At 36.0% G+C, this 26,277-nt stretch overlaps 2 protein-coding genes across 2 annotated transcripts; one reads left to right on the plus strand and one right to left on the minus strand.

Moving 5' to 3' along the window:
- Positions 1-566: 566 nt before the first annotated feature.
- On the plus strand, positions 567-5,308 carry LOC118481025 (protein NRT1/ PTR FAMILY 1.2-like). Its single transcript, XM_035976104.1, has 4 exons — positions 567-711; positions 779-996; positions 3,319-3,560; positions 4,185-5,308. Exons 1-4 carry the CDS (start codon positions 609-611, stop codon positions 5,269-5,271), a joined length of 1,650 nt encoding a protein of 549 aa, XP_035831997.1. The 5' UTR covers positions 567-608; the 3' UTR covers positions 5,272-5,308.
- Positions 5,309-8,450: 3,142 nt separating this feature from the next.
- LOC110933823 (bark storage protein A) lies at positions 8,451-17,939 on the minus strand. The gene is made up of 5 exons (XM_022177029.2): positions 17,486-17,939; positions 17,305-17,372; positions 16,911-17,066; positions 16,072-16,311; positions 8,451-8,943 (listed from the first exon to the last, which is right to left on the minus strand). Exons 1-5 carry the CDS (start codon positions 17,706-17,708, stop codon positions 8,575-8,577), a joined length of 1,056 nt encoding a protein of 351 aa, XP_022032721.1. The 5' UTR covers positions 17,709-17,939; the 3' UTR covers positions 8,451-8,574.
- Between the last annotated feature and the right edge of the window lie 8,338 nt (positions 17,940-26,277).

Consider the following 26,277-nt stretch of genomic DNA (forward strand, 5'->3'; position numbering starts at 1 on the left):
AACTAAGAGCATTCTCACTTATGGCATCTAATTCTCTGTGTTGTGTTTTTAAATATAAAGCGTATAAAAAATGGTTGTAAATGGAGGAGAGAGAAAATTACCATATAAGATCAAAATTAGAAAAATTTAAGAATTCGTTTGTGTGTCCAAAAAAGTTTCACCGTTGCCATTTTATTCCACTGGGTTAACTTCATCAATTTCTTCTGTCAATGAGAATGGCAATTTGGTCATTTTATATGTAATTATGTTAACTAGAAGGGTAATTCGACCATATAAAATCACCAAACTTCCCTTTTCGTTAACAGCAAAAATGGATAAAGTTAGCCCAGTTGATTAAAATGACAACAGCCAAACCTTTTGAACCTACATAAAAAAAATAAAACTTTTGAACTAAACTGGTAAAACGATTCAAAAAACACAGTGAAAAAAATTACATTTACTCTAAAAATAAGTTAGATATCAAGAAAAACAAGATTTTATATTTTTATATTCAATCATTGATTGTTGCAGTCTAATTAACAACAATATCCTGATTTTCTTGATTACATAAAAAGCATATGCTATATCTCTTACTTTTTAACTGAAATCAACCAAACCATCAACCATCAATGGAAGAAGAAGACTCGAATATTCAAGATCAACAAACCAAATCACTCCTTGACAATAATCATGATCACAAGGGTGGTATGAGAACCATGCCATTCATCATAGGTATCACCAAACTGTTTAATCATATTCTCCGAAAACCTTTGGATTTTGATTTTGTGTTTGCGGGCAGTGAATGAAGCGTTTGAGAAAGTCGCGAGTTATGGATTGTTGCCGAACATGATTCTCTACCTTACGGAGGTTTATAAGATGCAAGCAGTAACTGGAGCAACCGTATTGTACATCTGGTCGGCGTTTTCGAATGGGCTATCGCTTTTTGGTGCTTTTGTTTCGGATTCTTACTTGGGTCCGTTTCGGGTCATTGCTTTCGGGTCTCTCTCCACCCTTCTTGTAAGCCAAGATCTTTTTTTTTTTGATCCAGAGAAGTTAGAGTAAGGGGTGTTGATCGGGTTTATTATTCGGGTTTCGGGTTGTTTTTGTCGGGTTATTCTGGTTTTTTTGAGCATATTATCTGGTAACCGATCCGTATCATAATCGGTAAATCGGGCTCGTGGGATTCAGCTAGGGGTGTTGACCGGGTTTATTATTTGGGTTTTGGGTAGTTTGGGTCGGGTTATTCTGGTATTTTTGGCATGATATATTATCCGGTAACCGATCCGTATCACAAACTGGCTCGAGGGATTCAACTAGGGGTGTTGACCGGGTTTATTATTCGGGTCTTGGGTAGTTTGGGTCGTGTTATTCGGGTATTTTTAACATCTAGGGGTGTTAACCAGGTTTATTATTTGGGTTTTGGGTAGTTTGGGTCGGGTTATTCGGGTATTTTTAACATTATATATTATCTGGTAACCGATCCATATCACAATTGGGCTTGTGGGATTCAGCTAGGGGTGTTGACCGGGTTTATTATTTGGGTTTTGGGTAGTTTGGGTCGGGTTATTCGGGTATTTTTAACATTATATATTATCTGGTAACCGATCCGTATCACAATTGGGCTTGTGGGATTCAGCTAGGGGTGTTGACCGGGTTATTATTCGGGTTGTGGTAGTTTGGGTCGGGTTATTCTGTTTTTTTAGCATGGTATATAATCCGGTAACCGATCCGTATCACAAACGAGCTCGTGGGATTCAACTACAAGTGTTGACAGGGTTTATTATTCGGGTTTTGGGTAGTTTGGGTCGGGTTATTCTGGTATTTTTAGCATGGTATATTATCCGGTAAACGATCCATATCACAAACGAGCTCGTGGGATTCAGCTAGGGGTGTTGACCAGGTTTATTATTCGGGTTTTGGGTAGTTTGGGTCGGGTTATTGTTGTATTTTTAGCATGATATATTATCCGGTAAACAATCCATATCACATACGGGCTCGTGGGATTCAACTAGGGGTGTTGACCGGGTTTATTATTCGCGTTTTGGGTAGTTTGGGTCGGGTTATTCTGGTATTTTTAGCATGATATATTATCCGGTAAACGATCCGTATAACAAACTGGCTCGTGGGATTCAGCTAGGGGTGTTGACCAGGTTTATTATTCGCGTTTTGGGTAGTTTGGGTCGGGTTATTCGGGTATTTTTAGCATAATATATTATCCGGTAAACGATCCGTATCACAAACGGGCTCGTGGGACTCAACTAGGGGCGTTGACCAGGTTTATTATTCGCGTTTTGGGTAGTTTGGGTCGGGTTATTCGGGTATTTTTAGCATAATATATTATCCGGTAAACGATCCGTATCACAAACGGGCTCGTGGGACTCAACTAGGGGCGTTGACCAGGTTTATTATTCGCGTTTTGGGTAGTTTGGGTCGGGTTATTCGGGTATTTTTAGCATAATATATTATCCGGTAAACGATCCGTATCACAAACGGGCTCGTGGGACTCAACTAGGGGCGTTGACCAGGTTTATTATTCGCGTTTTGGGTAGTTTGGGTCGGGTTATTCGGGTATTTTTAGCATAATATATTATCCGGTAAACGATCCGTATCACAAACGGGCTCGTGGGACTCAACTAGGGGCGTTGACCAGGTTTATTATTCGCGTTTTGGGTAGTTTGGGTCGGGTTATTCGGGTATTTTTAGCATAATATATTATCCGGTAAACGATCCGTATCACAAACGGGCTCGTGGGACTCAACTAGGGGCGTTGACCAGGTTTATTATTCGCGTTTTGGGTAGTTTGGGTCGGGTTATTCGGGTATTTTTAGCATAATATATTATCCGGTAAACGATCCGTATCACAAACGGGCTCGTGGGACTCAACTAGGGGCGTTGACCAGGTTTATTATTCGCGTTTTGGGTAGTTTGGGTCGGGTTATTCGGGTATTTTTAGCATAATATATTATCCGGTAAACGATCCGTATCACAAACGGGCTCGTGGGATTCAACTAGGGGCGTTGACCGGGTTTATTATTCGGGTTTTGGGTGGTATTTTTAGCATGATATATTATCCGGTAAACGATCCGTATCACAAACAGGCTCGTGGGATTCAACTAGGGGTGTTGACCAGGTTTATTATTCGGGTTTTGGGTAGTTCGGGTCGGGTTATTCTGGTATTTTTAGCATGATATATTATCCGGTAACCGATCCGTATCACAAACGGGCTCGTGGGATTCAACTAGGGGTGTTGACCGGGTTTTGTTATTCGGGTTTTGGTATTTTGGGTCGGGTTTTATTGATATAACAAATGCAAGAATATTGATACGTTTGTTGCTACAGGGGATGTCTCTTCTCTGGTTGACTTCAATGGTTCCACAATTAACTCCATCTTGCAATCAACCAGACACCAGTTGTAGCCTAGCGACACCGACCCAGCTCGTAGTCCTCTTCTCATCTTTCGGTCTAATGTCCATCGGGACGGGTTGCATCAGACCATGTTGCATAACCTTTGGTGCAGACCAACTCAAACACGTTCGGACCGGTAACAACAACCAAAGACTCATTGATAGCTATTTCAACTGGTACTCTTAGGCCTTAGCTAGCCAAGTTTTATTATTATTAGAGTAAACTGCGATTTTGGTCCCTGAGGTTTGGTCGCTTTTGCCACTTTAGTCCAAAACTCAAACCTTTTGCATCTGGGTCCCTGTGGTGTCAGTTTAATTGCCATTTTGGTCCAAAAATGAAATCAGGTCATATTTGTCTTATAAAATCCTGCAATTTTGTCATTTTTCTCAGGGGCAAATCAGGTCATATTTGTCTTATAAAATATGGTATTTATTTATAAAAAAATGATCATTTTGCCTCTGCGGAAATTGACAAAATAGCAGGATATTATAAGACAAAAATGACCTGATTTCATTTTTGGACCAAAATGACAATAAAACTGAAACCACAGGGACCCAGATGCAAAAAATTTGAGTTTTGGACTAAAGTGGCAAAAGTGACCAAACCAGAGGGACCAAAATGACAGTTTACTCTTATTATTATTATTATTATTATTATTATTATTATTATTATTATTATTATTATTATTATTTAGATGGTTAATTTTATCATTTTAATTTTTTTATATGGTTTTTAGTTATTTAATACATTGAAAATATTATACAACAATACAGTTTTTCAGTTCTTTTGAATTCTTTCAGGTACTATGCTTCAGTATCGATGTCAGCGTTTTTTGCTTTTACTGTTGTGGTCTACATTCAAGACCAACTTGGTTGGCGGGTCGGGTTTGCGGTTCCTGTTTTCATCATGGCGTGTTCCGCTATTGTTTTCTTGATCGGGTCACCTCTTTATGTCAAAGTCAAAGTCAAAGAGAGCCCGTATTCGGGGTTCATTCAAGTTTTAGTCATGGCTTTCAAGAACCGAAGGATCCATCTTCGTCCCGATGACTGCTACAATCATAGCAATGAAATGGATCGGGTCGAGCTAACCGACAACTTAAGGTTTCTCAACAAAGCTTGTGTTGTTCGAGATATGAACATTGTTTCGACCGTTGAACAAGTGGAATCCCTAAAATCAGTAATTCAGATGGTTCCGGTGTGGTCAACGGGTATTCTACTATTCACAAACGTATCATTGGGTTACCCGACACTCCAAGCGAAAACAATGAACCGGCATGTCACGTCATGGTTCGAGATCCCGGCTGGATCGTATAGTGTATTCATGGTCTTGACACTTACAATATGGGTCGCGTTTTATGACCGTATTTTGGTACCAATTCTAGCAAAATACACACACGATCCACGCGGGCTAACTACAAAAACCCGAATGGGGATCGGGTTACTAATCTCAATCATAGCCATGATGGTATCCGCGATCGTGGAATCCATAAGGCGTGATTTAGCAAACTCAAACACGCCAGTTCACATGTCAGCAATGTGGTTGGTCCCACAATACGCGCTACTAGGATTAGCCGAGGCATTTAACGTAATCGCGCTAATGGAGTATTGTTACTCCGAGCTTCCAAAAAGCATGTCGAGTGTAGCCATGGCCGTGTTTACGCTGAGCTCAGCGGTTGCTGGGCTCCTAGGAAGCCTTTTGGTTAACATTGTGGACTCGGTCACGAGCCAAGGGGGTAATGTAAGTTGGCTATCGACCGATATCAATGAGGGCCACGTGGATTACTACTATTGGTTGCTTAGTTTCTTGAACTTGGTCAACTTCTTGTACTTCTTGATTTGTTGTCGCGTTCAACGAAGTTCTTCGCCGCCGGTGTATATTGTCACATAAGGTTGAAAATAAAAGATTTTATTTTAGGAATGTGTAATTATGTGTTCAAACAGGAGCGACTTAACTATTTTGGGGCGTAAAAAAAATAACCAGAGTCCCAAACAACAAGTTTCAAACGAACTTACGAACTAATAAGCAACTAATTAACTCTCTTCACAACATACATGTGTTTTAAAGGGTGTTTTTATATGATTATTATATTTTCTCAAAAATAATTTGTTAATTAATTAAATAACCATTCGTTTAAGCACTGAGTTGTCCTTTTATTTACTGGGAAAAAAATCTAAGAGTCCGAAATTGTACGAGAAATCTACTAGTAATATTAAAAAGTTTTCTTACATTAACTTGGAGCAACAAACATACAATATACTGTCACAATTATAATTTTATACATACAAACAATACTTTAAACCAAATAATAAATACTTTAAAAGGAAATTAAACTATGGTTTTCTAAATTGGGCGTCAGTGAGTGCGGCCCACCATACTTTATTCGTGAATCTTAATGTACTTCTTTGAGCCCAAGCCTAAATCTGAGGCCCACTCACGGGTGATCTCTAAACATAGTATTTCACACATGTATAAAAAATGGGGGATAATATTCACACATCCCTTTCCTTTACGTCTTTCTATATATACAGAGAGATATATATAGAGAGATAGAGTGAAAAAAGAATTTGAAAATAAGATTTAGGGGTGTGAGAATTAGGGCTGGCAATTCTGACACGAACACGATAACACGACACGAACCTACACGAAATTATCATGTTTCGTGCTTAACCTTGACAGGTTTCGTGTCTAAAACAGGTCGACATGATAAGACCTTAACAGGTTTCGTGTCTAAACAGGTTAAAACATGTTAACATGTTAAGACCCGTTAAGTACATGTTAATAATTAAAAATTAAAAAATATTATATGTGGGTGTGGACATGGGGTCATCAATCGTGGGACCTGAGATGCATTATACACAATCACACGCGGTTCTTTTTCCACAATCCAAACCCTAATTTTTAAATCTCTCTCACAAACACCACCATTCCTAATTCAATTCACAGCTTCCCCAATTCGATCGTGTTTGTGTCTTAAAAACGTCATGTTTGTGTCTTAACAGGTCGTGTGCGTATCTTAAACATGTCGTGTTCATGTCTTAAACAGGTCGTATGATACGTTGGTAATTTTTTTGTGTCTTAACAGGTCGTTTCGTGTTACCTATTTATTAACAGGTTCGTGTCCGTGTTTCGAAAATCTGACATGATAAGATTTTCGTGTCGTGTTAGTGTTTGCGTGTTTCGGGTTCGTGTCTTAACAGATCGGGTTGACCCGTTATGCCAGCCCTAGTGAGAATACCATAAAAAATTCAAATAATCCAAAACTAGTTCGATGGGAAAATCAGATTTTGTGAAACCAGATACAATCTGCTAGGATTGGCGCGATCTAATCGAAATTTCAAAATTTTTAATCCTTTGGACTTTTTCCGGATCTTCTAGCATCGGATCCAATCCTGTCTTTTGGATCTAAGTTTAAAAAATCCGGTTTCTTATTTTCCGGATCTTCTATGCCTCAATTTTATTGTCTGGTTCGGGGTTATCCGACCGGCTTTAAGTATATATCATAAACCAGATCGTTTGTTACGGTTTGGAAATTTTGAAGCCAACCGATCAAAAGATTAAAAGAAAAAACAATTGCGAAACCAACCGATCAGAAGATTAAACTAACGAACATGAGCTCATGTTTCGTTCATTTAGTTAAATGAACGAACTTGAACATATATTTCGTTAGTTCGGTTACGTACGTGAACATTCGTTTATGTATTCTCATTTGGGTTCGTTAAAATCCATTTAGGTTTGTTCGTTTATGTACATGAATGGTATGTTCATAATGTTAACAAACGAATATTAACGAACGAATATATGAACACATTCATTTTCCAAGTGAACGAACATGAACACTTTAGTTAACCATTATACTTATGATTTTAAAGTGACGATGAACAGTAAAATTACTATTTAAGTATTTGTTTTAATTGTTTAATAACATATTATTCATTGATACATATAATTTTTAAGTGATTATATATTATTATCTGATTTGATTAGTTATTACAATTTTTTAGGTGTTTGTTTTAACATGTATCACTGCGATAAAAATGATAATGAAAATGGATATTGTGTTGTTGTCATACCAAACTGAATCCAAACCGCCGATTAATAATAATATATTGTTTTAACAGGTTACGTACCGACGCTGTAACGAACTGAATTGATTCCAACTAAATAACATCAGTATCGGAATTTGTTCTCATTTTTATGACCGATATAAAGCATGTCAAAATCTTTTTGCAAATGTCAGGACATTATTTTTTATTTTTTTCTCCTTCGATTATTATGGCGAGTGCTAGAACAATACTGCACGGAATCGATACCAATCGAATTCACGCCGCGTAGTGCGTGGGAATATCACTAGTTTCTCTTTATTAACAAAAGAAACGAAAAATGTTTTTAAAAAGGGCTAGAACTCTTTAAATATTATAAAAAAAAACACCTTCTAAAAAAACTGGAACATTTTTAATTTGATAATAACAATTATTTGATAATAACAATTCTAAAAAAACTAGAACTCTTTCAAGATTTTAACCTACTCACTTACAACCGGCGTCCCCACCATTAGACCACCACAAAATGTAGCCCTAATTATATCCAAGTTCAAATCTTGGTAAAACCACATCCACATGAACCATAGCCAAATTAAAATCTGAATATTTATGAAAAATAATCAATGTTACTTGGAAGCCTTTTGGTTAACATTGTGGACTCAATCACAAGCCACAGGGAGATAATGTAACTTAGCTATCGAGCGATATCAATCCGCGCCACATGGATTACTATTCTTGGTTACTTAGTTTCTTGAATGCGCTTAACCTTTTATACTTTTTTGAACGACCAACAGAATCAATCCCGAGCATTCTTGGGACACCCACAAGACCATTCTTGAAAAACCCGGTAACCCATCCGTCCGTAGACACGACGGTAAAATTACCGGTAACCTTTTATACTTCTTGATTGTAGGAATGACAAGAATGTGTTATTATGTATTCAAATGTTTTTTTTCTTTTTTGCAAACTGCCATATAATTATTGTAACTAATAATCTAATAATAATAAATTATCAAGAATGCATCATATAAAAGAGTTCATGATTCGACAAACCAAACAAGGTGTTTATTTTCATTAAGCAAAAGATCGACAAACTACACCATATTCAAATGGTGTAACTTATTACAATTCATAATTAGATCCAAAAGCACTAAATGCTAGCAAAGGAAACATCTTTCCTAGGAGACGGGATCAACTTGATAAACTCCACCGCGGCTTTGACAGAATTGTTAGCGGCAAGGTTGATGAATGTATCCGCCTCGTTGGAGTGTTCACCGCCACCCGCTAAGTCAGAAAGTGCCCTAATAACAATGAATGGCACCCTTTGTTGGTATGAAATGAGAGCCACCGCCGCACTTTCCATCTCCACGGGGCTAACGTTGAACTTGTCGAAAATGAAGGTCCTATAGGCCGCGTTGTCTAGGTAGATGCTAGCACTTGTTCCTTTATCTACGGTAGTAACCTTTGGTGGGGTAGATAAGCATGTTGTTTCATTCAAGCATCCTTCTAATTCCAATGACTATATGATGTAGTTTATATAGTGAAAAAAAAGTGTTAGAATATTTTAAAGTAAAGTTTTTGAACAAAAGTTATAAATGCTTATGATTATATAATTAGCGTGGGGTTCTAGAATGAACACTAGTGTATTTGCGAACTGAGTGAATAAATCGCTGGCCATTGATCTACACACGTGTATGGCCAGGATCTCATCATCAAATCGTAAAATACACTAGTGTATTTCAACATCAAACCTTGGCCATTGATCTACACACGTGTATGGCCAGGATTAGTTCACTCAGTTCGCAAGCTACACTAGTATTCAAGAGCAAGCTACACTAGTGTTCACTCTTGAACCTGATCTTATATAATTATTATTGTTATATACAACTTAACTTTAAGTTGTAAGATTAAATATATTATGTTTAATATTTAATCTATAGCCATCTTAATCATTTACATTATAGAGATCAAAATATATTAGAACCTATTATTTAATTAGTTGGTAATTGTTGATGGACCATATTACCCTTAGTAACTAATTAGGTTTCCTCCTGGGTGCTTATATAAGGAGAGTTATGTGGAGGTTTAAGGGTTACTCAGTTTCACAATTCACACCCCATTAGATCATAACATCATTAGTTTCGGCCTCCTCTCCAAAGCCGATATCCCTTTTCGGTTTCTTAGCACCATCATCAGTTAGCATCCTAAGGAGGAACCAAATCAAGATGACAGGCATGTCGAACTCCCTAACTGGATTCTCCTCTGCACTATCTGCTGTGACAGGTATGATTTATTTGTTTTCCTTCATGCACAAACAGAACTGAACCAACATGTGGTATCAGAGCATATGTTGATTAGTCAGTTCTGTTTTCGTATCCATAATTCTGGGATTGAAACTTGGAAAACGGAATTTTTTGAAACCGTATGAACTTGACAGCCGGTTTCGAGTCATAAGAATCGACTCGAAATCATGATTTTCGATGAAAGGATTAATTGTTTGTTCACCGAATTAACTGGATCATGTTTTAGCCGAAATCTGTTTAGTAAAATTATTAAAAATTCAGGTTTTGGGTTCCAGAATTTTATTTTTTATGATTAGGGTTCATCATGTTCATGTGAAAATTCGAATATTCTGTTATGTTTTGGAATATGATTTGGATTATTAAGTGTTTTTCCTGATTTTGATCTAATTTTGTCCTCTAAATTTTTTAGAAAACTGTTAAAAGATAAAGAGATTGAAATTTTCGAAATCTGTTAACAAAATTAGATCAGCTTAAACAGGAAAGGATATCTCTTAATCCCTTAGATTTCGAATTTTCGGTTATGATATCACAATTACAGCTGTTAACGAGGTTGCTACTCGCAACCACGAGGTTGCTACTCGAGACCACGAGGTTGCTACTCGCAACCATAACGTCATTAGTCGAGACCATGAGGTTGCTACTCGCAACCATAACGTCATGACTCGCAACCATGAGGTTGCTACTCGCAACCATAACGTCATTAGTCGCAATCATGAGGTTGCTACTCGCAACCAGAATGTCATCACTCGCAACCATGAGGTTGCGACTCGCAACCATAACGTGATTAGTCGAAACCGTAGTTGCGACTCGCAACCATAACGTGACTAGTCGAAACCGTAGTTGCGACTCGCAACCATAACGTCATTAGTCGAAATCGTGGTTGCGACTCGCAATCTCATTATTTTAACGTCATTAGTCGATCCGCGCTAACGGGTGGTTTGCTATTAAATAAATGGTTTTTGTAATTTACTTAGTTAATTAATCAGAATCAGATAATGTTTTACAAAACCAGAAATAGCTTAACTTGAATGAGCTTTTGATATATCATTTCTGGCCAAAGCTGACTTGATACATCTACTTATCATTCAAGTATTACGAAAGCTATGCTATGTGTGCATCATAAGCATGAATGTTTTAATATCTGGCCAAAGCTGATTTAATTCTTTCATAGATGGCATACTTAGCAAGTGCATAACTAAAGTGATTGTTTCAATTTCTGGCCAAAGCTGATTTGTTACAACCACTTTGCACATATGCTTAAATGATTACACTTCTGGCCAAAGCTGTTTTGTTTTCGTTTAAGTAGAATTTCTTAGTTAAGTCTATTATTTTGATGTTAGTAATAGACATTATCACAGCTTCGTTATGTAAAATGGTCATTATTTTGCCTGCCTTAGTTTAACGTGCCCATAGATCACATTAGAATTTCTTCCTTAGTATCATAACTTGCTCATCTTATTTCCACTATCAGCACCCAACTGCGGGATTCCACCCTTGACTGGTGATAACTTTGCTGCATGGAAGGATGCTCTCATGCTTACTCTCGGATTGCTTGATTTCGATTATGCTCTAAGAGAGAAAAAGCCAGCGGACCTTACCACTCAAAGTACTGCTGCTGAGCAGTTAACTCATGAAAAGTGGACTAGGTGTAACCGCATGTCTCTCATGTTTATGAAGCAATCCATAAGCAATGCAATCAGGGGAGCTATTCCTGATTCTGAAGATGCTAAAACCTACTTGGAACATGTGGAGGCTCAGTTCAAAGGGACGTCTAAGGCGCATGCTAGTACTCTTATTCTCAAGCTGGTGACAACTAAGTATGATGGGAGGAGCGGCATTCGCGAGCACATCATGATGATGAACGACATGGCCAATAAGCTGAAGGGGCTGGAAATGGAAATCAGTGATGGTTTCCTTGTTCATTTCATCATTACTTCGCTTCCTTCTTCTTTTGAAGCATTCAAGATCAACTACAACACTCAGAAGGAAAAATGGACGATGAGTGAGCTGGTCGCCATGTGCGTACAGGAGGAGGAGCGTATGAGGATGGATCGCCATACTGATGTTGCCAATTTCACTACCTCCAATCCTAAGAAAAGGAAGCACAATTATCAGAGGAAGGATGCTTCTAAAGTCCATAAGTCTACTCCTAACTCTAATGCAAGTGCACCTTCCAGCTCTAAGAACTCCTTAGGCAGTATCCGCTGCAAGTTCTGTAAAAAGACAGGACACATGCAGAAGGAATGCCCTGACTTTAAGGAGTGGCTGGCTAAGAAAGGTAACGATTATTTTATGATACTTGAGTCCTATAATTTAAGTGTTCCTGCTAATTCTTGGTGGTTTGATTCTGGTTCTATGGTTCATGTTACCAATTCTACTCAGGGATTCCTTTCAATCCGAAAGCTGGAAAGAAACCAAAGAACGCTTAAGGTTGGGGATGATCGAGAATTAGAAGTGAAGGCCATTGGAACATTACAATTAGTTATGAAAACTGGTTTATGTATTAAACTTTATGATACCTTATATGTTCCTGAGGTAACTCGGAACCTTGTATCAGGACCAAAGTTAGACATGGACGGTTTTATTGTTTCCCATGGTCATCGCCAACTCTCTATCCATTATGATTCTGTTCTTTATGGTACTGGTGTTCTGGATGGAGGTCTCTATAGATTAGAACTAGATGATGGCTTTTCCAAATCTTTGTTGTCATATAACATTAATGAATCACTCACAAAGATGGAAGAGAAACGAGACTTAGAGACTTCATCCATGTTGTGGCATCAGCGTTTAGGCCACATTTCAAAAGAACGATTAAATCGTCTTGTGAAGGATGAAGTCTTACCTCCTCTCGATTTCTCTGACTTTGGAACATGTGTCAAATGTCTTAAAGGTAAAATGACATTAGCGAATAAGAAAGGTGCCACTAGGAGCTCTAATTTATTAGAACTCATTCACACTGACATTAGTGGTCCCTACCAAATCGCTGGCATAACAGGACATACTTCATTTATCACTTTTATTGACGATTATTCTCGTTACATGTACTTGTATCTTATTAAGGAGAAATCTGAATCTCTAACAACTTTTAAAGATTATAAGGCTGAAGTTGAAAAGCAATTAGATCGTCAGATTAAAGTTGTGAGATCAGATAGAGGCGGTGAGTATTATGGAAGACATACTGATGTGGGTCAAGCTCCTGGTCCATTTTATGAGTTTTGTAAGGGCCAGGGGATTGTAAACCAATACACCATGCCTGGTACACCTCAGCAGAACGGTGTCGCTGAAAGAAGAAACCGTACCCTTATGAACATGGTGCGCAGTATGTTAGCCAACACTAACTTACCATTATTCCTCTGGACTGAAGCGTTAAAAGCAGCTGTTCATATACTCAATAGAGTTCCTTCTAAGTCTGTCCCTAAAACTCCTTATGAACTTTGGACAGGAAGGAAACCGAGTCTTAAATATATGAAAGTATGGGGCTGCATTGCTGAAGCAAAACTTTACAATCCTTTCCTAAGGAAACTTGACCCTAAGACAGTTACATGTTTCTTTATCGGGTATCCTGAGAACTCTAAGGGTTATCGTTTCTATTGTCCTTCCCATGTCACCCGTATTGTTGAAACCAAGCGTGCTGCGTTCCTGGAGGATTTCAAGGTCAGTGGGAGCAGTACCAACCCTTACGAAGAATTGCAAGAAGTACAAGACGCGGGGGGGAGAGACTCGTCGCTTACCATTACTCCGATTACTCCTCTTGTACCCAATGCAACTATTGTTCCTGAAGCTACTGCACCAACTCCAAATTCACCTCTACAATCAGAACCCATTATACCTCATGACGAAGGCACATCAAACGCTCAAAACCAAGACAACGCTGAACCCGATAATCTACTCAGGAGGTCATCCAGGCAAAGAAGGCCTCCTAATTGGGATGATTATGTTACCTACCTGACTGAAATGGATCCCGGAAAGCTCAATGATCCTATCTCTTACAATGAAGCCATTAGCAGTGATCAGTCTTCTGAATGGAATAAAGCAATGATTGATGAGCTTGATTCCATGAAGAAAAATGACGTTTGGGATTTGGTAGAATTACCCAACGGAGTCAAACCCGTAGGATGCAAATGGGTGTTCAAAACAAAACTGGATCCGAATGGTAACGTTGAACGCTACAAAGCGAGATTGGTCGCAAAGGGCTACACTCAGAAAGAGGGAATTGATTATCAAGAGACGTTTTCACCTGTCTCTCGTAAAGATTCATTAAGGATCGTCATGGCCCTAGTAGCTCATTTTGATTTAGAGCTGCATCAGATGGACGTAAAAACCGCTTTCCTTAACGGAGATTTGGACGAAGATGTTTACATGAAGCAACCTGAAGGCTTTGAACCTGAAGGTCAGGAGCATCTAGTCTGTAAGCTGAAGAAATCCATTTACGGGTTAAAACAAGCATCACGTCAGTGGTACCTCAAGTTTGATGAAGTCATGAAGAAGCAAGGTTTTATGAAGAATCAAGTGGATCAATGCACCTACCTCAAGATGAGTGGGAGCAACTTTACTATACTTGTCCTTTACGTTGACGACATTCTATTGGCAAGTAATAGTTTAGACATGTTGCATGAGTCGAAGCGGTTACTCTCGCATAACTTCGACATGAAGGATCTCGGAGATGCATCTTACGTCATTGGCATCGAAATTCACCGAGATAGAAACAAAGGGATCTTAGGATTGTCCCAAAGGGCCTACATAGATCGTGTCCTTACACGGTATAACATGCAACAGTGCAAACCCTCCGTCGCTCCAGTAGTTAAGGGAGATGTTTTCGGTTCGTTTCAGTGTCCGACAACAGAGGTTGAGAAGGAGCAAATGAGCCAGATACCTTATGCATCAGTAGTCGGGAGCTTGATGTATGCTCAAGTCTGTACTCGTCCAGATATCGCTTATATTGCTGGAATGCTAGGCCGTTATCAGACTAATCCTGGCCTAGATCACTGGAAAGCAGCTAAGAAGGTACTTCGATATCTGCAAGGGACGAAAGACTATAAGCTGACTTATAGAAGAAGTGATCATTTGGAAGTGGTGGGCTATTCTGATTCTGACTTTGCCAAATGCAAAGATGACAAGAAATCCACTTCGGGCTATATCTTTATGTTAGCAGGCGGCCCTATCTCTTGGAAGAGTCATAAACAACAGTTGACCACAACTTCCACAATGATGGCAGAGTACATTGCTGTTTATAACGCAACCTGTCATGGAATGTTGATTAGAAACCTGGTCACTGGACTCAAAATTGTTAATTCCATTTCTAGACCATTGAAGCTTTACTGTGATAATTCAGCTGCCGTTAGTTTCTCGAACAGTAACAGTTCGACTGGAGCTGGTTTATATCTCGATACAAAATATCTATTTGTACGTGAACGTGTTGAGGAAAATAATCTTTGTATCGAGTATATTAGTACTAAGGATATGCTTGCGGATCCGATGACTAAAGGTCTCCCTCCTAAGGTTTACGAAGAACATGTTCGGAATATGGGATTATGTAAAGACCTTATTTGAGCATATTGTACTAGCTTATGTTTTATGTTTAATGAAATTTCCTCAAGTTTGATTTTGTATGTCTGTTAGAATATGTTCAACCGGTATAATGGCATATAGACAAATAAAAGGTTACAAATCAAACAAAGGGCTTACGCGTATTTTGATCATAACGACTAGGTTTTAAATTAAGGCTATAGTATGATTAATGGGGGTCCTGAGTCGCATAATGATTCAACGGCTGTATTTCTCTGCTATAGTACTTGTTTAAGGCTAAAATGAGTGTTAACTCCTGATCAGGCTTAGCTAATACTCATAGTAAATGATTACTCGGCTAAGTGGGAGAATGTAAGATTAAATATATTATGTTTAATATTTAATCTATAGCCATCTTAATCATTTACATTATAGAGATCAAAATATATTAGAACCTATTATTTAATTAGTTGGTAATTGTTGATGGACCATATTACCCTTAGTAACTAATTAGGTTTCCTCCTGGGTGCTTATATAAGGAGAGTTATGTGGAGGTTTAAGGGTTACTCAGTTTCACAATTCACACCCCATTAGATCATAACATCATTAGTTTCGGCCTCCTCTCCAAAGCCGATATCCCTTTTCGGTTTCTTAGCACCATCATCAGTTAGCATCCTAAGGAGGAACCAAATCAAGATGACAGGCATGTCGAACTCCCTAACTGGATTCTCCTCTGCACTATCTGCTGTGACAGGTATGATTTATTTGTTTTCCTTCATGCACAAACAGAACTGAACCAACATAAGTTACAAGTTCAAATTAGGGTTTTAGTAAATTACCTCTAGAGTTTTGGCTAGGTTGAAGTAAACATCCTCAACAGGCACCCAAAATACATGTTGTCTCTCCTCTGGTGTTCCATCCACCGGAAATACTTCCTCCGGTTGATACCATATGTTGTTCAAGAAGTTGTCAGATCTAAAATTCGTCGAATACTCTGCAATGTTTAGGTAGCCGATGTCTCGAGTGTAGTCATCTTGGTCTTCAAGGGGTAATGTGTTTTCTGGACCATTTCCATACCTCTACAATATGTACCAAACATTTTCCGTCATGAAAACAAATTTATACGAAGTTGATCCAAGAGCTAGCGAGCTTATATACTTAGACCAACTGAATAGATGCAAATGAGCTATTAAATGTTCCAATAAGAAAAAGGTATAGTTTAGGATATATCTTGAGTTAGTAGATCGTTGCATAATTGGTAGATCGCCAGAACGGCCAGATCATGTGTCAAACAGTCATAAGTGGTTCGTTTCAGACTTTCAGCTGATAGATCGGAATTTCATCATCTGGACTCAAAAACAAAAACAAAAAAAAAATCTCCGGTTTTATAAGTTTTGATTTATTTTCTTTTCTCTTTTAAAACACATGAACCTTTACTTTGAGTAATTTACATGTTTATTTAGGAAAAACATTAAAAATATAAAGTTAATTTAAATTTTGGATTGAATAGACAAACTTAGAGCTACCCTATATAAATAAAGGGTGATTTTAGAGTGAGGGTTCATTACTCTAGAGATTATTCTCTTTATTTCTTGCTTACATTATAGGCCAGAATCCAGATTAAACTTTTATTGTTATTAATTTGATAAAACTTAATGTAGAAATGTTAGTAATTTACCTGCCAACTCCAAAGTGCAGAATGAGCCCAATAATGAGGAATGACAACATCTCCAATATTAAGTGAAGGGTTTGCATTCCCAGCAATTCCATAATGTACAACTCCTTCTATGTCAAACAAACTCAACAATAGTTGTGTTGTAACTCCTGAGTTAAGCTGTTGTGCAATCAAATATAATTAAAACCTTATATATAGTTGTAGATTTTTTAAACCAAAGTGTTTTTTAATTTGTTTTCTAACAACAAGAGTGTTTTGTAATGTTTTATAGAACAAAAACAAGATAGTAACTATCTTGTTTAGTAGTATCTAAGTAAAACTCTACATTTGTTAGTAAAACTTAGTGTTTTTCTAAATATATAACATGGTAACTTGAGAAACATCCGATCGACAGTACCATGCCTAAACCAGTCATAACCAAAATGAGTCGTTTGTTGCCAACTGATCCAAACCGAAATCTTCTTCCTACACAAATAATACCAAATTAGCAACAAACATCTTTAAGGTATGAAAGGAAGCATCGACGTCTTATCAATCGATCAGATATAACGTTTTATTTTTTTTAAATATATGTATACCTCCAACATCGATGATGAGGTTACTAGGCTTGTATTCGGGATAATTTAGAAGAGGGTTCATCTCAAAGAGGTTAGGAATCACAACGCCAATATACGGCCCTTTTTTATTAGCGTTATCGATTAACCTTTTGGTTTCTCCAAACACTGCACCATTGGCTTCTTGAACCAACAAAACTATAAGCAAGACAGAAACAGAAAAGGAAAAGAAATTAACACTTCTCATCTTGGCTTAGAGATGGAGAAATTGGGAGACTGAATCACATTTATAGAGTTGAATGTTATGGAGGGAGGTTTGTGTATATTACAAAAACATAAGGGGTTCTTTCTTTAGTTTGAATAATTTAGACATGTGTTGTTTGATGAATTGTGGTACATGTGTTGTTTGATGAATTGTGGTAGGTTCAAATACATAAATGAGACATTGCAGATTTAACGTTCTATAGATTGTCACCTCATATCAACATAAATGAGACATTGCGGATTTAACGTTCTATAGATTGTCATATCATATCAAGATGGAATCAAATAAAGTTGTGGTAGACATTCCTTGTGTTAAATTCGCTTCTTTTAACTTCTTACATCAGTAATATTCTCACCATTTAAGACCACTCGTAGTGGAGAGGGTTTTGGGCGTTTTTTCCCCTAAAAAACACCCCTCCACGCCATCCTAACCGCCCCCTTGGGCGTTTTTTTTCAAAAAAATTCGAAGAGCGCTTTATTTAAAACGCCTGATTCAAAATGGATGAACATTAGAAATTTTTTGATGTTTTTTTTATTTTTTATTTAATTTTATTAGAATATTTAATCTTTGCAAGATTTCAAGTCACACTACACCCCTTTTTAACTTCAAGCCCCTTTGATTACTAGGCACCATATGTCGCTCCATGCCCAAGGGTGGGGCATTTATTTCACTCACCACTACACATGATCTAATATCATTATTTTCAAAGAGTACGATGAATATTTAGGGGAGGGGTTAGGTGTAGTCAATCTCGCATCAATAATACATATAAAATCAAATGACCAAATAACCCGTTTGATCTATTATGTAAGATTTGAAAGGATGTTTCTATCATTAGATTTATTTGAAATGGCTCTATAAACTATCAAAATTGGTAGGAGAACTTGTCATAATCTTTTGAAAGCAACATTGTCTAGGTAAACCGTAAATGATAGCAAATGTTCCTTACACTAGTAACTTTTGTTGGATAGTAAACCTTTGTTGGTTACATGTAATATCCAGAAAAAAATTTAAATGCTAACAGATAAATATAATAATAGAAAAAGACTCAAATAGTTACATAAATAGTGAAAGTTTAAAATACAAATGAGTTTTAACATACGAAGGTATGAAGCGAGCAAATAACGTGTGTAATAATGTTTTATAACATGCGTAATTTTGAGTTTAACCCATGCGTAATTTTTATGTTTGATGGCATGCGGGATTTGATTTTTGTAACATGCGTATTTTAAACTCCACATGCGTAATTTCAAATGCATGTGCACTTCCTACGCTTTGCATGTTATTATATATATATATATATGGAGAGAGAGAGAGAGAAAGTGTAGCGTACAATAGGGCTTATGTACGAGCGTATGCGACATGAATTCGTATGTTATAAAAAAAGGCGCGTGTATGGAAGCAAAATCGCATGTTGGTACATATGCAATGAAATCGCATGGGACATACTATTTTCGCATGGCGGTGTGTAGATGATGAAATTGCATGGGGTAAACACGAAATCGCACATTGAAAAAGTCTCGCATACGGAGCTCGTACGTTAAGCCCAATTGTACGTTAACCGGCTTGTTAAAGTATGTATTAACAATAATAATTGATAAGAAATCATATAATTAGACATATCACAGCTTGTTAAAGTTTCTAATTTATAAATCTAAATGTGAATTTGTAAATTTTCTATATACATGTATGTGTATATATAAAATCTTACTAGTATTAAGCCCCTGCGTTGCAACGGTTGTCGTAAAACTGTGTCAATAAGTACCAATGCTATACCATTATTAGCGATCACCAACACCGGAAAACTCGTATAAACAAAATAAATAAAAACGGGAAAAAATAAAGCCGAGCGAAAAGCAGACGTAAAATCTTTGAATTACGCACGCTCGTTGCAGAGAAATTAAATCGAAACGTAAAACATAGAAAAAAATAACTACGTTAATCCAGGACCCGTGCGTAGCGACGAACGTGTCAAACGGAGAAAAATAGATTTGTTTTGATGTGCCAAACGGGAAAAATATACGAAAAATGTTGAACCCCACACGCACGGTGCGGTGCGTTAACTCACAAAATTTAGAACGAAACGAAAAACTTGGGAATGATGAAAAGTATAGTGGAACAAAATTGAAAATTAAAAAGAGTTGGGGTTAAATTGGAAAAGATGAAAATCTTTAGATTAATCAGTTAAAAAAACAAAGAGTCTAAATTGCAAAAGTATAAAAGTTTTGGGTAATATTATTAATAAGTAAAAAAACAAAGGGTCAAAGATATTAATAATTTATTAGATATTAGATTTAGATATTTGTAATATTATTAATTAAATTTATTAATATTAAAATAAAGATAAGGATAAAAATAAAGATAAGTGATATTTATATATATTGGTTATTATTATTAAAAGAAATATATTAATTATTAATTAAATAAATATAAATCAAATTTATGTGGTTGAAAGAGAGAATGTCATGTTGTGGCATATTTGTAGTCTTTTATTAATATTTAGATTAATTTGAATTTAAACACAGTTTAGTTTTAAATAAATATTATATAAATAGATTAAATTATAAATATGTAAATCTATAAAGATTTAATATATTGAAGTATTTAACATAAAGCAAAATTAACTTATTTTAGTTTTAAAGGAAAAATAGTGAATAAAAAGGTATTATATGTGTGTATTACGGACCTAGTCACATTCTAACACCTTGTATTTTCAATGGCAAATCAACTGTGCGCTCAATGTGAAATGTAAATGGATATGATATTATTGTCTTTTATTATTGAATCGGTCTTGTTAATAAATTAATTTTTAGAAACTAATAGTTAAAAATCATCCCTTTTCATCATGAGTAAAAAAGGTTTTTTAATGATTTAAACAAAGGTTTTATAATTTCATTTCTATGTTTTTTTTCGTTTAATTAATCTTTTATTAAAAAAATTAGTAAGATAACTATTTTCACCTTTTCTTTAATTTTTCGTAACAATACAAAATAATAAAATTTAAATGGAGTAAATTTATATATTTAGAAAAGTTACATGTGAGTAATAGTAAAATAAAGTCACGTACGAGAAAAACGTACAAAGATACAGTTAATCTTAATACTAACATAAAATTAATAAAAATACTTCAAATTTGTTTTTTAAAAGCAATGCATCTATATGCATACTTATTTTCAGGAAAAAAAAAAGCGTAGTTATTATAAATTCTAGTAATTAGAAGACTAAAGAAAAAAAATCGACTTTATTTCCTTAGTTATTTTTTACTTATATTTAATTATCTATATGTATATTTAAAACATAAAAATAATATTAGTACTAGCTAGTAGTAAACAAGTAATGATGATAATAGCAAAAGCAAGAAAAAACTAATAATAATATCAAATGAATTTATAAAAGAGTGATGAAATATATTAAAAAACGGAAATTTATGATGGCCTGTTGTAAGCAATATGTTTTACAAAGTTTAATAATGTACAAACAAGATTAAATTTCGAAGCATAAATACATATTGACACATTTTTTTTTGTTTTATTATACTAAAAAATCAAACGTATGCGATATATATACGAGGAAATGAAACGTTTGTCTTTTTTTTTTCTATTGTACAAACCAAATTGTCTATATGTTTGGACCACTCACGTGTCATCTACTCATCTTCGTCTATACTCCACAGGCTTGAATCCCACATGCTCTAATTTCATGATCTTTTAAAAGAAGTTTGAGGTCGTAACATTTCTACTTTTATGATAATATTATTAAAATTTATTGTAATTTTCATCTTTTACTCACGTATCACTTTCATCGTACCACCATCGTCCCCACCATTAAACCATCAAAAAGTGAAGCCCTAATTTCCAATTTCAAGTCTTGGTAAAATCATATCCACATGGATCCTATCCAAGTTAAAATCTAAATATTTATGAAAAAAAAAACAATGTTGCTTGGAGGCCTTTAGGTTAACATTGTGGACTCTATCACGAAAAACAATGTTCCTTGGAGGCATTTAAGTTAACATTGTGGACTCTATCACGAACCGGGAATATATGCAAGTTGGCTATCGAGCGATATCAAAGATCGCTACGTGAATTATTATTGCTGGTTACTTTAGTTTCTTAAAATTATTGGTTACTTTAGTTTCTTGAATGCGCTTAACCTGTAGACTGTAGTTATTTTTGATTTGTTGTCGTCATGTTTGTCCAAGTCCGCTTTGAACCACCGTCATCGTTAGTCAACCTAACTAGATACTTTTTTGTTGGTAATGGTCTTGTACCCTTTACTAGAAAATTCATGTGAGCCATCAATACCCTCCTAACAAATGAGATTAAATAAATTGTAGCTTATGTTTGGTGTTAGAAATCAAGTCTTCTTCAATATGATCAAACAATTAATTAAACAAGAAAAAACTCTTTGATTAAAATTGAAGTTACATAAACCCTAAACTACATACAAGTCTTATTTATAATGAACAACCTCTTTAAGAAAGTAAGAACAAATAACTTCTATAAGGAAACCAAATAAATAAAACTAGTATAAATCCTAAATTTTCCTATTAAAATTAAGGGGTAACTTTGTAGAAAATATAACCAAATTTAACATCCGTTCCAATTAAGTCACTGAAAACAATTTTTTTTTGTATCTTTATAATTACTAAAGTTTCATTTGTTGTTCTAATACTATGTGATTATCAGGTTAATAGGTTTCCAATAATGATTTGTCAGGTTTTATTAGTTTTTTAAACTTTAACATGATGTGAAAAATATAAATAACGACATGAAATTTTTAATAAAAAAACTCACGTATTTATTCTAATATTTATTAAAATCACTTTTAAGTTTGAAAAATAGTTTTTTTTCTTATATTTAAAATCATAAATGGAATTCCAATATGGTTCCAAAATGCAGCAATGATACGAGTATGGTTCCAAGAAATCACAAATAAATATATTTAAAATTATAAATGGAGTTCCAATATGGTTCCAAAATGCAGCAATGAGTCGAGTATGGTTCTAAAAAATCACAAACAAAAGAAATTATAGTGATTCTAATATGGTTCCAAAAAGAAATCCAAATGATTCACCAGCGATTTCATTAATAGGATGGAGATAAAATAGGAAGTTTATTTGACTAAGAAGGCTAGGAAGTGATCTTGATCATCCATTTAGTTAATCAAGGGCTAAGATTAAATGATGGAAATCGAAGGGAAGAAAAGAGACGTGTGAGTTTGTCACACCCTCAAAATACCATATAGGGAATGTCCCTGTTAGGTGTGTGACGACCAGCAATGAGCCACTAATTACATTGAACCCATACATGTTTCAAAACAAAGTTCTCGATTATTAATAAAATACCATCCAAGTTCAATGAAATCCAAAGTGTTTAGCGGAAGCAAAAATAAAGTTGAATAGTTTAAAAACCAATAATAAGTATCAAGAAATCATAAATTCCTCCAGTCTGCCCATGACCACTCCTGCTACTCCAGATAGCAAGTTCCAATGCAAGACAGCTAACGACCTACAAGCATGCAAACAAGTGTGTCAGACAACGCTGGTGAGTTCAAAGTTTTGTTACCGAGTTTAGTTACCAGATACATGTATAGAACAGTTTCACAAATTGATTTGATGTTGTTATTAACTCGATTACCGAAATGGCTACAAGATGTGTTTGCCCAACCCCAATGTCTCTATCAAAACATTGGTCATGCTTTAAGGAAATTAGTTCACGCCCGTCCTCCCCGGTACGGTGTGAGGGTGCCAAACCTAATAGCGCTATCAACTAATAACCTCGTTGCCTCCTCGGCAACTGTCGGTAGATGTAAGGGGTCTTATATGATAGAAACTGAGTAATAATAACAAACATCCCAATAAACTAGCATTCCTCCCCGGAACGTTACCCGATATCCCTCCCCGGGATGCATGCTTGGAAAAAGAGTAGTGAACTCACCTTTGGCTTGCTCGGCAAGATTAATTACTTGTTTAATGATTGCTCAAACACGTCCTAGAATTGTTACCGATAACGATCAGTTTTACATACACACACATATATAGTTTTAATCACAAACACTACAGGCTCAATATTTACACGTGTTCAGTCCAACTTGAACAGACTCGATGACCTTGTGGGGCGGCCCGCTGTCATGCCAGCCCACTTACAATAGGTTTCAACCCACCTAATTTGTATTGCATAGTCTAGTATGGCCCAAACAAGTTATAGCCCCATCAACTAATCGTTAATTCAATGTTATCAAACACTAACAGTTTATGTTTATACAATCCTACTAATCAGCCCACAACTTGTCGACCCACATAAGCAGAAAAGAGGTGCGACCCAATACTTTGCTAGTCTAACCTATCCCAAGTTAAGCCCAAACACAATCAAACTAAGCTATTGGTATTATGACTTTAAGAGACAACCTGGATCATATGCGGCCCAATTCAAGTATTCATGACATGCCAAAGTTAAATATATACTCATCATGATTAGTCCATTCATAATACATCAGTAGCATGTGTGTGTATAATCGAAGCCCAAGTCAATTTAATCACAGTCCAATCCACCCGGTTATCTATTAATCCCGAGAGCCCAAAGCAAAGCCCAAAATAATCTACTTATTGTTTTTCTCTAATTGTTTGAGCAACACAACTAATTAATTGTAACGCCCGGCTATTTTGTACTTTCCATTTATAGGAAGTTTCGTTCGTAATTCTATTTTTGGAAACCTTGTATTCTTGTAATCATTTCCTTTCCTTGTAATCTTTATCAAATCGAGACTTGGATCATTAATGGAACTGGTATTTTGTTATGTAAATGTTGTACGCACTCTAATTTTGCTCGTATGTTCAACTTCGTGAATCAATCAATGTTTAATCATTATTCTTGGAAACTATGTGTGAAACTTGTGATCAAACTAAACTTATACTTTGAACGTGTTTTGAACAAGAACGACACTTGATTTGATACTATTACGCTTTATTATTCTTGGGTTATACTCCTCATACTTAATCATAACCTAATCTATGCTTTTGTAACAAGATTGGCCCTTAAAACCCCTTAAATGCATCAACTACACAACTATAGGGGCCAAAAGTGTAAAAATGAAACTTATTGCCGGAACCCAGGTGGCGCGCGGCCCGGGTCCACTAGCCTGGATATCCCAGGCGGGCCGCGTGAGGCTCGTGTCTGCAGAACTCTTGGATGGTCGCGACCAGCCACCATTTTGAGCGGGATTTTTGAGTTTAAACCGTGTTTTGGCTCTTGTAATCACCTCTAAACAACCCTAATCACCTCCCTATAAATACCCAAGCTCCTCCAAGCACTTGGACACTTTCACCACTCTCAAATCTCACCAAAACACTCTCAAATTCAAGCAAGAATCTGCATTTTCGGACAGATTCACACACTTGCACTAAACTTGGTATAACTTGCTCATTTCTTGATGAAAACACTTGATTCTTCTTCCTATTTGCTTGGTTAATCATGGAGTTTGATTCCTTGACTTCTCCATGGAGAAATCAGACCTGGAATTGCTCCGAAATTGACCAAAAACTTTCTGTTTTGTTACATCTTATGCAAACTTCATCCAACTTGTGTTTAACACAACTCAAGCCAATGTCCTAATTCTTACAACCCCTCTTATGGTTGGTTAAGCTTAAAAACATGGTTGAGACATCTAAATCAGAGGTTAAAACCTCATAAACTTTCTGTTTTTAATTAGGGTTTTACCCACAAGTAGTGTTCAAGTATGAAACTTGATGAATGTGTGATGGTTCGACTAGCTTGGGCTATCCTTCATGAGAATCCACTCATTACTTGATGTTTTCCATAGATTAGTTGATGTTACTTCCTTAATGCTTGTATGTTCATGACCCTCCTTGTTGTTTATAACAACAAGTGTAGTGGTGAACAATAGAGGTGCCTAAATGGAAGCTTGTTCTTCCTACCTCATGTATGAACTCCATGTCACCAAGAGGTACCTAAATGGAGACATTAATCTCCTACCTCATGCTTGAATCGTAAGACTTGTAAACTATAATATTTAAGCTATTCTATATACATATATACCTAAGTAACTAAACTTGATAATAACTTAATAGTTACTTGTCAAGAATATGTTACATCATCTATGACCACGCTCTTGTTACGACTCTAATGGACCTTTTAATCCATGAAATCATACCAACTCTTTCGAGTTCTAATAGTGTCAAGAACAAGGGTTATGTGTACAAGATGATTATTTTACTTATGTTATTTTCTATACAATTTAAAACTACGAATCTATTATCTTCCGTAAACGCCAAACTCACACACCTTGTTTGCCTCGTGTAGAAGGACAAGGTGCTCCGAACTAATTCATCCATCAACTTGCTCTCGGAACTTCAAGTCACAACTTGTAAACCGTGAGTATACTCGTATTCCCATTTTTTACTTTTACCACTTTTGGGGTGTAACATGTTTATCTATCAACAAACTTACACATGAACATTTTGCTTAAACACATGAACATTCCTATAACATGCTTGTATACGTGATGACTTGATGATTTAAATAAATGTAAT

The sequence above is a fragment of the Helianthus annuus genome, chromosome 1, assembly GCF_002127325.2.
Source record: "Helianthus annuus cultivar XRQ/B chromosome 1, HanXRQr2.0-SUNRISE, whole genome shotgun sequence".
Lineage (NCBI taxonomy): Eukaryota > Viridiplantae > Streptophyta > Magnoliopsida > Asterales > Asteraceae > Helianthus > Helianthus annuus.